Source organism: Adiantum capillus-veneris, chromosome 21, assembly GCF_014529385.1.
Source record: "Adiantum capillus-veneris isolate H3 chromosome 21, ASM1452938v2, whole genome shotgun sequence".
Classification (NCBI taxonomy): domain Eukaryota; kingdom Viridiplantae; phylum Streptophyta; class Polypodiopsida; order Polypodiales; family Pteridaceae; genus Adiantum; species Adiantum capillus-veneris.
Genome location: NC_140951.1, coordinates 35,253,432 through 35,269,023, shown reverse-complemented (window position 1 = coordinate 35,269,023; position 15,592 = coordinate 35,253,432). Strand labels below are relative to the sequence as shown.

General features: G+C 43.5%; 1 protein-coding gene across 4 annotated transcripts in view; it reads left to right on the top strand.

Moving 5' to 3' along the window:
• Positions 1–251: 251 nt before the first annotated feature.
• Positions 252–15,592, top strand: part of LOC147430769 (NAD-dependent protein deacylase SRT2-like) — a 123,315-nt gene continuing 107,974 nt past the window's right edge. The window contains exon 1 of one of the 4 annotated variants that reach the window (XM_086493332.1): positions 252–399. In XM_086493332.1, the coding sequence (XP_086349458.1) occupies positions 349–399 (51 nt within the window). In that variant the 5' untranslated portion in view covers positions 252–348. The remainder of the gene's footprint in view (positions 400–15,592) is intronic. The other 3 variants (XM_086493331.1, XM_086493329.1, XM_086493330.1) reach the window with 3 other exon arrangements.

The window sequence follows — 15,592 nt, the reverse complement described above, 5'->3', positions numbered from 1 at the left end:
TCTCTCCCTTCCCTCATCCTCTCCACAAAAACAAACCATATTTCCATATTTTATGACTACCTTTATCTTAAGAAGATGCAACTTTGCTACTCTTCAATCCTTCATCCAAGCCCACATTCTATAATGTGATCTGCAAATCACTTTCTCTATGGATCAACATGACTTCAGCTTTGTGTTTCTCTTTCATGTTCTTTAATTCGATCCATCTATTGGCAGGCCTTGTGATTTTATCACCCGTAGCCGAGCTGGCCGTTTTCTTTTTTTTTTGTTTGTTTGTTTTTTTTTTTTTTGCATGACTGGGACCACTCAAGGTATAATTGAGAAAATGGCAGGCTCCGAGATCGAAGAATGGCGTTGCGCAGTGTTGTCACACACATCGTCCCTGGCTTCACGAAACAGGTAAGAGTCCCCACCCTACCCCACCCCCCCCCCCCCCCACACACACAAAGGGTCCGGCAAAATTGGGACATTGCAGCTAATCATTAAGAGCTTGGTCTTCTCTCTGTCCTTTATCATGTGGGTGTAACCCTCCAAATTTACTTGCTTAGCATTACATGGGCTAACGCAGAGCTGGACATGCCATTGGATTCAAGGACGAGAAACACAGAGGCCCTTGCAAGACATATTTTGTTAAGCATTCAAAGCCTGCTTCTCTCTCCCTCGTCTGCATCTGGATCTGTCCATTACACTTGTCATTAGCAACTGACATTGTGTGGACCATATGAGACTATTTATCCAAAAAAGGAAAGTTAGAGAGAGAAACTGTAAAGAATTGCTTGGAAGTGTCAAAGTGCAATAGAAGGTGTGGTGACAAGGGAGCACGAGCCAAGAGAGAGAGGGACAGATCATACTCTACCAAAATGGGACGCCCCCCTCCACTATATAGGGGACAAGGCATAATGCTCGACCAAGACCTCAAACCCCACGACCCATAAATAAATACTTAGGCTATGAAAAATAGGGGGCCCAGCACGAAGGCCAAGAAGTGGCCAACCAAGACAAAATCTAGGGAATCCCTTCTTGTCTAGAATCCAGTAGAGCCTCACAAAGCCGGGCACCTCTTCTTGTTGTGTACATAGCAGTGTGACGTAAAATGTTTCGAGGTTTTGTGCGTTTCGAGGTTTCTGAAACGTTTCGTTTCGGGGTTCAAAGAAAGCAAAACACAAGTTTCGTTTTACATGTATGCACCTATAATTATACATTGAATATACATACAAATTTACTTGTCAAGACATGTGAAATACCAAAATCCAGATGTGAGACTTGAGTCACGAGTGAACAAGGTGTCGATTTTTTGAGGCGGCCTTTGTGCGTGGCTTAAAAAATCCCCAATGTCATGGATGCTTGAGAGTCAGTCTTCTCGAGTCTCCTACAAGAAAGTACTAGAAGCTTCTAGAAGTTTGAAAGAGCCTTCTAAAAGAATGGTGTGGAAGATTCTAAAAGATTGAGAAAAGTGCTAGAAGGTTCTAAAAGATGGCTTGCATCATCACTTATGTCATAAAGTACATCATCGCTTATGTCATCGCCCACATCATCACTTATGTCATTGCCTGCATCATCGCCTATGTTATCGTCTACATCGTCACTAGAAGGCTCTAGAAGAATCTAAAAGGATCCAAGAGATTCTAGAAGGTTCTAAAAGTATCAAGAAGATTCTAGAAGTAGCTAGAACGACCAAGAGGGTTCTAGAAGATTCTAACCTCCTCAAGAAGAACCTAGAAAGTTCCAACCTTCTTAAGTAACCTCCTCAAGCACTAGTATAAATAGGGGTCTTGGGTTACATGCCCCTCAGTCTTGCCAACACTACTTGTGAAATTGCTATGAGGTAAGCCCTCTTCTAGTTTCTTGTCTTATGTTCAAGTCTTGTTCTTGCAATCAAGCCTTGTCTTGTACTCGAGTCATGTAATCCAAGTCTTGTATCAATACCTCTTAATCAAGTATTCAGTCTTGTAAGTTTCTATATCAAGTATCAATTAGTCTTGTAATCTTTATAATCAAGTCCCAAGCTCTTGTACATTGTGAGCGCCTCTTCCCTCGCTCCCTTCTAGCTCGAGACATGCTCATAACAGTTTGGCAAGACTCCCATCTCTTAATCTTGTCAAGCCATCATGGAGCCGACGATGGAAGGTGTCATCAACGCATTGCAAAGCATCCAAGCTCAGTTACAAGAACTTTGCGAGAGTAACGCTCAACTCCAAGCAGGGCTACCCCTGAACACATCAAGCATAAGCTGCAAGATCCAACGATTCTTAACAACATAGGAAGGAGCCAAAGGTCAGCTTGCCTGAAAAATTTGATGGGACTAGATCAAAGTTTAGAGGTTTTCTCCAACAAGTGCGACTCTTCATTCGAATGCAACGAGAGCGTTATCAAGATGATGCCTCTCAAGTAGGCCTTATTAGGACCCTCTTCTCAGGTACGACTCTCTCTTGGTTTGCTCCCTTACTTGAAAAAGAATCTCTTCTCCTCCATGACTTTGAAGCTTTTGTGCGGGAGTTCTCTGCAACCTTTGGGGATACTGATAGAGCAAGGGTTGCTGAAACCAAACTTAGAAATCTCCGCCAAGGGCCAAGACCTGCATCCGTCTATGCATCCGAATTTGACAACTCACTTGTGATTTAAATATTTCATAAGCCAATTTCGGTGGGGATTAAAGGATGACTTAAGAGATCTTTTATTGACTGCCAAAGGTTCACACACTAAGCGAGTTCATCTCTCACGCAATAGAATGTGATAACCGACTATTTGAGAGACGACAGGAGAGGTGTCTTGGGGCACCATTGCGGTCTGAAACAAAAGTGACACATGAAGGCTACATACCTCAAGAGGGCCATGAATCAAGCATTGAGCCCATGCAAATTGATTTAGCACGGTTTCAATCTCTCTCAGCCTAGGAGAAGCAAAGGCGACGCATTAATGGCTTATGTATGTATTGTGGAGAGCAAGGGCACATTGTTCAACAGTGTCCAAGGAAGAGAAGGATGAAGGTCCATGGTGCAACGGCCTGAATGTGTTCGGAAAACATAGACGTCCAATCTCAATAGAGACCGACCGGTTGGACAAAAGACAGGCAAAGAAGGTCTCTTTCTTCTCGTTGATTCCACTTCAAGTTTTATGCTACCAGTCAAGATCCATATGCTGGGTAGGCACATGGATTGTGAAGCATTACTAGATTCAGGCGCAACGGCATGCTTCATGGACAGAGAATTTGCAAAAGAACAAGGCATACCACTTGTGGACAAGACTAATCCAGCAACTGTAGAAGTCATTGATGGTCGTCCTCTCGCTTCTGGGGATGTCAGGTATGAAACTCACCCCATAGAAGTAACATTAAAGGAGCATGTTTCAAGAATATCATTCAATATCATACAAAGCCCAAGCAGTCCAATTGTTATCGGGCTATCATTGCTTGAATTACATAATCCTAACATTGATTGGAGGGCTCAGAGAATTGAACCACGGAAAGTCCAAAAGAAGAAGGGAAGGCATAATAGGCCTATATATCTTGGAGCCAAGGTCTTCATGCGTGCGGCCAAAAAGCATCCAACTTTCCTGATATTCGCAACACTGACCGACACGTCAACAGGAAAAAACATGGAGGCATTGCCATGGCAATATCAAGATTACAATGATGTTTTTGAGAAGAAGAATGTAGACCTTTTACCGGAGCATCGATCCTATGATTGTGCTATAGAGCTTCAGGAGGGAACCCAACCCCCTTTTGGTCCAATATACATGCTATCTCAAGATGAATTGGCGGAATTACGAAAAAATATTGATGAGAATCTTGTTAAGAGGTTCATACGGCATTTAAAGTCACCAAAACAGGGGCTCCAATACTCTTCGTAAAAAAGGACGGATCTCTTCGGATGTGCGTGGATTATAGGGGCTTGAACAAGATCAATGTCAAGAATCGCTATCCCCTTCCCTTGATTCAAGAGCTCCTTGAGTGCCTTGGCAAGGCAAGAATAATCACAGAAATAGACCTTCGTGGTGCTTTCTGTGAGGATTAGTGGTGTTAATCCTATAATTAAGACTAAAACTTCATACTTAAGATCAAACTGAGACTCAAGAGACTGAATGCGTGTTTGATTGATTGAATGAATGCTTTAATACTGGGTACAATAGGCTCCTTATATAGGAGACGAAGAGACACAAATGAAAAGACACGTTTTATGGTGAAGAGACGCGACTTTAGACGTAAAGACATCCTTTCGGCGAAGAGCTGCAACCATTGGATCAACCATAGAGCGAAGGGGTGTGACCAGTTGTCGAAGGAGTGTAGCTTTTGGCGAAGAGGCACGTCTCTTGAGCGCAGGGTCGTGACCATGGCATGGCACTTTGCGTATCTGCAACTAGGAGTAGATACTGTAACATAGTTACAATCGTGACATTTCCTCCCATTTAAAATGAGATCCTCGGTTAAAGAAAGGACTTTTGATGTTGATAGAACTTTGGAAAAGCATTGAATCTCCGAAAATCTTTAGTCTTTGAGTTATTTGAAACCTTTGTCTTGAACTTTTGCTTCTTGCGAAACTTTTTTGCTTTGACTGCTAAATCCCATGTCATTGCATTGTTCAAAGACTTTTTAGAAGAATCTGTTACAAGAGATTGATCTTCAAAATCCTTCATGTGATGTAAAACTTCTGGTTTAAGATCTTCCGATAACTGCGAGACATCTGGCGAAAAGGAAATCTTCTCAAGGTACTCTTGAGATGGGGTAATTTCAACTTCGTGAATCATTGGAGAGGTTTTTGGATTGAGACTGTAATCATCTTCCAATAATGAAAATTCTTCAGAGTCATCTTCAGAAATTGCCGCTTCATGACTTGCACTTGGCATATCATCATCCAACAAAGACTTAAAGAAAGCATAATCATCTTCTGACTCAGAATCTGCAACTACGTCTTTATCTTTGTCTGGTAATGAAGTTTCACTTGAAAAAACTTCTTGCTTGAAATCATCTTTGTCTTTGTCAATTGATTTATGAGAAGTTAATGAATTCAAAAATTCATCAATTAGAATTTCTGCATCTGCATTGGAGATCATATTTGCTTCATAATCCTCTGTATCATGTCGTTTGACTAGTACACGTGGGGCTTAAATCACTCGTTCCGTATAATAAAGCCCGTGTGAAATCAGTTCACGTCTATCTTTGATCAAATCAATAGTATGTCCTCGAAAGCTAATAGCTGGATCATATCGGAATAACCAATGCTGACCAAGAATCATGTCGTAATAAGATAGAGGCATGACTTCAAAATCCAGTTGATTTGCATAATTTTGAATCTCGAACTGCAACTGTCCAATTGTCTGATCACAAGTTAAAATTGATTTATCTGTTAATTTCACATCATATAAGTGAGATGTCTTCTAAGTTGGAAAGCCAAGCTGTTGAACTATGTGAGTATTGACGAAATTATTGAGCATCCGCTGTCCACCAAAATGTTGATGGAGCGACCATTGAGAGTTCCAAGAAGGCTCAAAACTTGCTTTGAGAGAGGCTCCAAAACTGAAGAACCACACTGAGCATGCTTCATAAGGATAGTCGTATCTGCTAAGACATGAATTGTATTGACCACAGATTTTCCTTTATCTTGAGCAGAAGCTGGTTGTTCAGTATTCGACAATGTTTCCGCGTTGGAATTTTTTTCAAATTAGATGGATTCGGTCTCTTTGGACAATGATACCATCTACGGTCACCACCGCAAATTGTACATAAACCATCCTTCTTTGAAGTCGAAGATGCATTTGACGAAGAGCCTTGCTGAGTATTGAAACGCCTATCTTGAGAAAAATCACGTCCTTTACCATGATCAAGTGGAGCATTTGAAGAAGATCTGCTTTGAGATTGTCGATCTTGAGGGTAGAACCTTGAAGTTGAATAAGGTGCCGCGGCTTGCTGTCTGAACTAAGATTGATGGTGTTGACTTTGGCTAAAGCTTTTTGTGCGATCACGCTGTGAAAAGCGAGCGCTATTTGAAGATCTATCACCAGGGAGAAAATTCCGTGTAGGGCGCCGATTATCGCCAAGACGCTCCACATAGGCAATTGCAGCATCCAAGGTGGTAGGGTTGTATTTGTGCACATCGTCCTTCAGGTTGGGTTCGAGTCTGTCGATAAAGCTGTGAAGCTTATCAGAGGGACTAAGGGTCTCTATCTCCAGAGTTAGCCTTTGGAACTCTGTGATGTACGTGGCCAAGGAAGGTGTTTGGCTCAGGCAGTGAAGAGAGGACCGGGCATAAAAATCCACATTGGCAGGTTCGAACACCTTGCGAATAGCACGTCGGAATTTATCCCAAGAAGGTTTGTGTTTACCATCAACAACCCATCGTTGCCACCAAAGAAATGTTGTGTCCTTGAGCAGAGAATGTCACAAAGTGATGATGTGGCTGCCCGCTCTGTAGGAAACCCTAACCCTAAAATTAGAAACCCTAATTTTGCTGAAACCCTAATCCTAAAATCAGAAAACCTAATTCTGCAAAAATCCGAAACCCTAAATTCTTACGTGGCTGAAATTCCCGAAACGGCGCATATTTGCTGACGTGGCAGCTTCCGTGATTTACGGCGCATCTCACATTGACACGTGGCACTGTGTACGGACGCCAGCGCTGGGAATTAAAGCAGCGGCAGTTTTGGACAGCCTTTTGGCTTTTGCTTTTACTCAACGCAAGAGATGAGAGAGAGAAGCTTTTGCTTTTATTCTATAAAAGCATAGAAGAATGAGAGAGAAAAAGCTTCTGTTTTATTTTGAAAGCTTTTGATTGAACAGCTTTTTGGAACTTGCTTTATTTATGGGATTTTGATTTTCAGCTTTTGGGGCTCTGCTTTTGGCATCCCTTGTAACTTTAAATATGTGAGCAGGCCTCTCACAACTTAGAGCATCTGGACGCAGAGTCTAAGCGTGAGCGCCTGCCCGCACTCTTGTACTTTGAAGTCAGATTAATACTAAAAGAAATACTGAAAGGGGCCCCAATCTTTGGGGCCAATATCTCTAGGCATGGAACTCCGCCGGCGGGCCAGTGTTGAATCAATTGTGAATTGTGAACTGTTTTGAAGTGGTTATTTGGTGCTGTCGCGGTAGATTCTTGACTTGGAGTGTCCAAGTCCGTTACAGTGGTATCACAGCACGGCCGATTTCTCTTCTACGGGAAACTCAGATCCCAAATTTTTTTCCGCGGCACTTATGGCTTTAGGCAAGGATCAGTCGACTCCCTTTGTATCCAAAGATGCGTGAAGGGATCACAACGAAGATTCCGGCAAGGAGTATGGCCCGCCTCGGCCTACTCAGGCGGAGCGTCGTCAATTGATTGGTGATGCAACAAAGATGATGCTCAATTTTGCGAAGGACCCAAAATTTGCAAAATATACGAGCGAGACTTCTTTCTAGGAGGTGCACGCATAGTGGCAGAAAACCACAACACCACCCCCAAAACCCGCTCTCAAGAAACCTTATGCTCACAAGAAGTATTGAGAGGAAGAAGAGGTGGTTGATGCACGAATTGCTCAGCTTTTTGACACGCAGAACAAAGCTAAAAAGCATGGAAAAAAGCAGAGGAAAGGCACTGACTTCCGGGGCTATTTGGGTCGTCAGTTGACTTTTGAAAAGGCAAAGAAACAGAAGAAGCGTGTTCAATTTGAAGGAGTATCTAGTTCTTCTTCTTCTTCTTCTTCTTCTAACAGTTCTTCTAGCTCATCCGACTCGAGCGAAGAAGACAAAAAGGCAAAAAGCGAAGCAAGAAGCAACACTTCGGAAAGGGCAAGAAAAAGGCAAAGAAGTCTAAATCTTGCCCCGTGAGTGACACTTCTACAGAGGACTCGTCTACAGACAGTTCAGACTCTGATGAGAGCACCTTTTATGCAAAGAAGAAGAATTTTACAAAGCCAACCAGTATGACTTTCTGGAAGACAAAAGCAAGAAAGTCCGAGAGTTTAAGGAAGGTGGAAAGTCAATTAAATTTGACATGTTTTTGGGATATAGAGATGCTTCGAAGGCTTTATCTTTTGTACAGCAGTTTGACATCGCTTTCGCGGGAGGACGTTACTCAGAGCACACATTCGGAGAGTTGCCTCTTACTTCAAGGGGAATGCTCGAACTTGGTGGTCCCCGCTTCTATTAAGCAAGACTACGCTAATTAAATGGCTGAAATTCAAGAGGCTTTTTATTTCTTCTTGGTTGACTCGAGAAGACGAACGTGATATACGAACTGCTTGAAACCATCTTCGGATGACCAAGAAAAATACAGTGGACGCTTATTGCGAGAGATTTTGGAGCTCTTTTCTACCCGCCGCCATCCACTCTAGCAGTCTCACTTACCCCACCGACGAGATCATGACACAAAGAGCTGAACAGACTTCACAAATGAAAGTAGAAAGAGAAAGAGCAACTCAGAAAAGAAAGATGCATGACCCAAGCTTACTCCTCAGGAGCGGGCTCGCTTCATCAAGGAGGGGAAGTGCTTTGGATGCGGGGAAACTGGACATATCTCCGCGAAGTGCCCTAAAAAGGCACAGAAAGAACAGAATGACAAGGACGACAAAAGGCTTGAGAGTTCGAGAGTAGCTGAGGAACGTGGAAGAAAAGGCAAGATGAAAACAGGACTGGTTCCAGGTTGCGTGGGTACCGATCCCAGCACGTTGGACGAGAGTACTGAACTTTGCCGAGCTTGGGGCAAAGTGAAAGATCAAGGGGTCCTGATCTTCTTTGATGGAGGAGCCAAGGCCAACTGCATTTCACCGGAATTGGCGGCGTGGCTCGAGATTACTCCCAATCAGATCGGACCACTTGCGGAGGCAATTCTAGCGGCACCCGGCAGGGACGTAGCCATTACACCTGTAATTGGCAAACTTCGATTGCATTGTCAGGGGTATTTGGGGCATGAGGACTTTTACATAATGCCTTTGGAAGGTTGTGATGTTCTCTTGGGAATTCCTTGGTACCACAAGAACAACGCCGTGGTCGACTATCGGGCGAGGAAAGCGACATTGACTACAGAGAAGGGTAGAACAATTGTACTTGATATTAAACTTAAGGGCGAGTCTGTCCCTATTGTATCGGCTTCGGCCATTTCTAAGTTAATAAAATTCAGTCTGTTTGTTTACTCGATCTTTATGAAAGAGTTGAGTGATGAGGATAGGACAAATATGTCTAAACTTGATAAAGAACGCCAAGATTTTCTCCACTCTCATGCCGATTGCTTTTGAGAGGGCCTACCCGACGAGTTACCACCCGCTCGTCCTGAAGATCATACCATTGATCTGATTCTTGAAAGCACGCCACCGAACCAACCACCTTACCGTGTGAGCCGAGCACAGAATGAAGACATTATGAACCAAGTGAAAGACCTCTTGGAAAAGGGTCTTGTCCAGCCTAGTACTTCACCGTATTGGTCTCCAGTGTTGTTGGTTTTGAAGAAAGACGGATCTTGGAGAATGTGCATTGATTATAGAGCTCTCAACAAAATCACCATCAAGAACAGATTTCCGATTTTTAGGATCGATGATATACTCGACAGATTACAGGGATCCTCGTGTTTTAGCAGGATTGATCTGAAGAGTGGATATCATCAGATCCGAATTGCGCCGGGAGACGTCTACAAGACAGCCTTTCGGACGACTTTTGGGTTATTTGAGTTTTTGGTGATGCCTTTTGGCTTAATCAATGCTCCTGCGACATTTAACCGGATGATGGACAGGATTTTTCGAGAGTACAGGCTATTTGTTGACACTTTCTTTGACGATATCATTGTTTTCTCCAAGAATGAGCCAGAACATAGAGATCATCTGCTTCAGGTTCTTTCAGGGATTACGAGATCGCAAGTTAGTGATTAATGCAAAGAAAAGTGAATTTTTCCTACCAAAGATACACTTTTTGGGACACTGTCAGCAACAGGAGTGCAAATGGATCCGGCCAAGATAGAGACTATTCGTGATTGGCCCGATTTGAAGAATGTCCATGAAGTTAGAAGCTTCTTGGGACTGTGTTCGTACTACAGGAGTTTTCAGAGGTTGCTTCCCCTTTGCATATCTTGACACAGAAAGGAGTCCCTTTCTCGTGGGGACCCACAGAGGTGATTGCCTTTCAGACTTTGAAAGAGAAATTGACTACAGGACCAGTTTTGACTTTGTCGGACTTGCAGAAGTCATTTGAAGTATATAGTGATGCTTGTGTTTGTAGTCTTGGTGCGGTCTTAATGCAAGAAGGCCATGTCATTGCTTACGAGAGCCAATTGTTCTCAAGGCCGGAAATGAGAGCACAGATTTATGAGAAAGAGCTTTTGGCGGTTATCCATGCTCTTACTCAGTGGCTGCATTATCTACTCGGAGCGAATTTTACTGTCTTTACAGACCATCAGAGTTTGCGCTACTTCTTGTCACAAAAGCAGCTATCAGAAAAGCAGATGCGGTGGGCGAACATCTTGTCACAGTTTCACTTCCAGATTGTCCATGTTCAGGGACAGAAGGATTTGGTGGCAGATGCTTTGTCTCGGAAGACGTTGGTTCTCGCTATTTCCGTGATATGTCATAGGAGCTTCGAGGATATGGTCAACCAGTATGCCACGGATACAGATTTTGCAGACGTTTTCACACGGATACGGGATGGGGAGACAGTAGTGGGATATTCCATTCGGGATGGCTACTTGATGAGGCCATGTTGTGCGTTACACAACCGTTGAGGGAAAAGGTTATCATTGAATGCCACTGTCCACCTTTTACGGGTCACCGCGGCATTGCTATCACCATGAGAGGGACAGAGAGATACTTCTTTTGGCCGAGACTCAAGAAGGATGTGGAAGAGTTTGTGCACAGTTGCTTAATATGCCAGAAGGTCAAGTTTGACAGGCATAAAGCACAGAGATTGTTACAGCCTTTGCCCATACCCACCCGCCCATGGGAAAGTATTGCAATGGATTTCATTTTTGATCTCCCGAGAACACAGAGTGGTCACGATGGTATATGGACTGTTATTGACAGATTTAGCAAGCAGGCTCATTTCATTCCAGTGAAGAAAACAGTCAAGCCGGATCACTTAGCGAGACTGTTTGTGGCCCAGATTTTTATATTACATGGCATGCCTGAGACGATTGTCTCCGACAGGGACCCCAGATTTACGAGTTTGTTTTGGAAGGCAATTTGGGAGAACATTGGTACGTGGTTGCAGTTCTTGTCATCGTTCCACCCGCAGACTGACGGGCAATCTGAGATTGCCAATTTAGTGGTTTTGGATTTATTGAAGTCTTACATCTCAGATCAGAAGACTCAATGGGAAAAGTATCTACCTTTGGTGGAATTTGCCTACAATAACACGATACACTCTTCGACGGGGAAGGCGCCATTGGAGATTGTTGAAGGTGCTGCGAAGATTCCACCCTTCCTAAGCACAAAAGATAAGATTTTTGATGCTGATGAGTATATGCGCGACTTAGATACGGCTTTTGCCAAAGTCCGCGAGGCTTTGCAGAAATCTCAAGAACGACAAAAAAAGGCAGCGGATCGCCATCGTCGCGATTTGAAATTGAAGGAGGATGATTGGGTGCTCTTACGTTTTGAGAAGGCACGCCTGAGAAAGAAGAAGGGAAAGGAGAGACTTTTTCCAAAGCTTAGTATGAGATACTACGGACCTTTCCAGATCTCTGAAAAGATCAATGACGTCTCCTTTCGACTGAAACTGCCTGACACTTGGAGGATTCATAATGCATTTCATGTGAGTCTCTTGAAACCTTTCAAAGGTGATGTGCCTGATGATGGGGAGCCCGATGAGCAACCCGGAGTGGAGGAAAACGAGGAGATCCTTGTTCCTGAACAGATTTTGACACATAAGGACAAAGAATAAGGGTAAAATAAGAAGGCGGCTCTTGGTTAAATTCAAGAACTATCCTGCATTGGATGCGAAGTGGATGGAGGAGGAGGACCTAGCAGATACTCCTCAGATTGTGAAACTTTACCTTGAAGCTTTTGGTTTAGCATAGTCTACTCCAAATGGAACCCAGAATTCAGCTTGGCTGTAGATCTGATGCAGTGGGATGCACAAGAGGGGAGTTACTCCGCTCCTTTGTCAACAGATGCCTTGATTTTAGAATACTAGAGTCACTGATGTCTCTTTGAGCTTCAGGGATACTGAGAGTTGACAGTATTCTATTGTATGACTTTATGAAATGGAATTCCTGAATATGAAACTGATTTGTTCTTGACTTGTTTTTAAGTGCAAGAACTGATAGACGAACTGACTGCAGCTAAATGATCTCGAATAGACATGGTTGCAATAGGGGTTAGTCAATCGGGCATCTATGAGGTCCCGACTGGATCTAGATGCGATTGCTAGCTACATTGCCAATAAATCATGGTCTAAGATCCGAATGAATGTTGAATGTCATGTGATGTCTTGTGATGTGACTGTCGATTGGTACATGTGCTAGATGTGTGTTCCTAGTACGTAGGTACTAACAGTCAGTGTCTGCTAAGACAGTTTATGGCCTCTGTCTGTTTTGCAAGCGTAATCGAGGGCGATTACAATGCTTTCAAGAGGGGGTATGTCACAAAGTGATGATGTGGTTGCCCGCTTTGCAGGAAACCCTAACCCTAAAATCAGAAACCCTAACCCTAAAATCAAAAACCCTAATTTTGCACAAACCCGAAACCCTAAATGCTTACATGGCTGAAATTCCCGAAACGGCGTAGATTTGCTGAAGTGGTAGCTTCCGTGATTTACAGCGCATCTCACGTTGATACGTGGCATTGTGTACGGAAGCCAGTGCTGGGAATTAAAGCAGCGGCAGTTTTGGACAGCCTTTTGGCTTTTGCATTTACTCAATGCAAGAGATGAGAGAGAGAGAGAGAAGCTTTCGCTTTTATTCTATAAAAGCATAAAAGAATGAGAGAGAAAAAGCTTTTGCTTTATTTTAAAAGCTTTTGATTGAACAGCTTTTTGGAACTTGCTTTATTTTATAAGAAAGAGAGAGAAAGAGCCTTTGCTTTATTTATGGGCTTTTGATTTTCAGATTTTGGGGCTTTGCTTTTGGCATCCCTTGTAACTTTAAATATGTGAGCAGGCCTCTCACAACTCAGAGCATCTGGACGCAGAGTCTGAGTGTGAGTGCCTGCCCACACTCTTGTACTTTGAACTCAGATTAATACAAAAAGAAATACCGGAAGGGGCGCCAGTCTTTGGGGCCAATATCTCTAGGCACGGAACTCCGCCGGGCCAGTGTTGAATCAATTGTGAACTGTGAACTGTTTTGAAGTGGTTATTTGGTGCTGTCGCGGTAGATTCTTGACTTTGAGTGTCCAAGTTTGTTATAGAGAACTAGCAAGTGCAACTTTTCTACCCTCTACTAAGTCCGTGTTGGACAAGTAGACCTCCATTTTGAACAGCCATTGGTCCAGCATGTGCTTGTCGTGGCGACCATTGTATGGTTCCGGCAGTTTAACATCAAGTTTCTTCTTTTGTGCAGCATTAAAAATTTTATAAAGCAATTGAAGTTCGCGATTGTGTACCTCATCTTTTGGATCTGGTTCGTTTGGTTCGTCCACTAAGCTTCGAAAGAAGGTGTGGAAGAATGTGGAGTAGTCGTTCGAGAAGTTGTAGGACGACTGTGAGAATTGTTTGCGTCTGCATCTGATTCAAATGACTGTGAAGTGATGCGAGGCTTGTGGAAAGTGTGGCCATGTGCTTCTTGATAAGAGTAAGGGCATCGTCAGGTCGACCACCTCCGTCCTGAGAATTCGGCATGGTTACGCCTCAAAGGGAATAACGAACAGGTGCAGGTTTTGGGTCGGGAACACGTTCTGGGTTAGGTGCTCCGAGTGCGAAAAGTCCTTCTCGAATAAGTTTGCGCTCTGGAGTTTGGGGAACTGGGAATAGTTATAACGTCCGACTCTAAGCAGGAGAATCCGAAATCACAATCACTGCATGTGGAGGGAAATTGTCGGGCAAGATTTTGTTCGGGAATCTTTTATTTTATTTTTCTGACAGGTTATCCAATTGCTCTCGTCTGCGAAGGATAATGCGTGCAAAGTGTGCACACCAGGTCAGCACTGGGAGGAGAAGCCAGAGGAGAACCTTCGAATAAAAGGGTGCATCGTTGGCTTTTTGGCGCTTTTTTTATAAGTTTAATTGAAGGGGTACTGTCACATGGGGGTTTAAAAATTATAAGGGTGTTGTTCACATTGGCTTTTAATTTGGGGGAAGGCCAGCCAAGATTTGTAGGCACTTTGATAATTTAAATATAAGTGGGCTGCCATCAACGTTAAAAGAACACTCCAGCATACAAAATTTCCAGCGCGAAAACTTCAGCCAACGTAAGGACTTTGACGAGTTGCCGCTTGGGAGAGAGAGCGCGTGGGAGAGAGAACACTTGGGTGAGAGAACGCTTGGGTGCGACACGCTTGAAGGGGTGCGAGCCAGGCGAAGGGATGTGCCAAGGGGTACAAGCGCAAAGGTTCAATTTAGCCCAACAATTCAGCAATTATATTGTGAAAGGGTGCCGCCTGGATGGGTGCGAGCAAGGGAGTGGTACTTAGCAGCGGAAGGGGCACCAACGAAGCGGTACATCCCAATGAAAGGGCACGCTAAGGGGCACCAACACAATGATCCCAAAATTCATTGGGTACGCCACACACACATTCGTGTTTCTGTCCTTTATTTATGTAATTGGAACACAAAAATTCATGTTACCTCATATGCATATGCGTGTGTGCACCACCTTTCTTCTGCTTCCATGCAACTCCGGGAAGGGGGTAGAGTGTAGCGGTGAGGGTGAGAGGCTCACAACCTTTGGGTCCCGGGAATTTTTTTTCTCTGATACCACAGTGAGGATTAGTGGTGCTAATCCTATAATTAAGACTAAAACTTCATACTTAAGATCAAACTGAGACTCAGGAGACTGAATGTGTGTTTGATTGAGTGAATGAATGCTTTAAAACTGAGTACAATAGCCTCCTTATATAGGAGACGAAGAGACACAAATGAAAAGACACATCTCATGGGGAAGAGACGCGACTTTAGACGTAAAGACACATCCTTTTGGTGAAGAGTTGCAACCATTGGACAAAGAGTCGCAACCGTAGAGCGAAGGGGTGTGACTAGTCGTCGAAGGAGTGTAGCTTTTGGCGAAGAGGCACGTCTCTTGAGCGAAGGGTCGTGACCATCCAAGCGTAGGGGTTCTCCTTGGCATGGCCCTTTGCGTATCTGCAACTAGGAGTAGATGTAATACTGTAACATGGTCACAATCGTGACACTTACAACTTAGTCAAAATCAAAGAAGGTGATGAATGGAAGACAACCTTTCGCACAAGGTATGGCCACTTTGGATATACCCTCATGCCATTTGGTCTCACAAATGCCCCAACAGTTTTTCAACATTTAAAGGACATCTTTCGAGAGTATTTGGATTATTTTGTGGTAATATACTTCTTGATATCTTGATATTTTCCAAGGATCAAGAAGAGCATTGAGCATCACGTACGGTTAGTGCTTGAAAAGCATTGTGCATGAGGGTTATATGCAAAGTTGGAGAAGTGTTCTTTAGGTGGAATTTCTCGGTTATGTTATCTCTGAAAAGGGAATCTCCATGGATTCAAAGAAGGTTCAAAC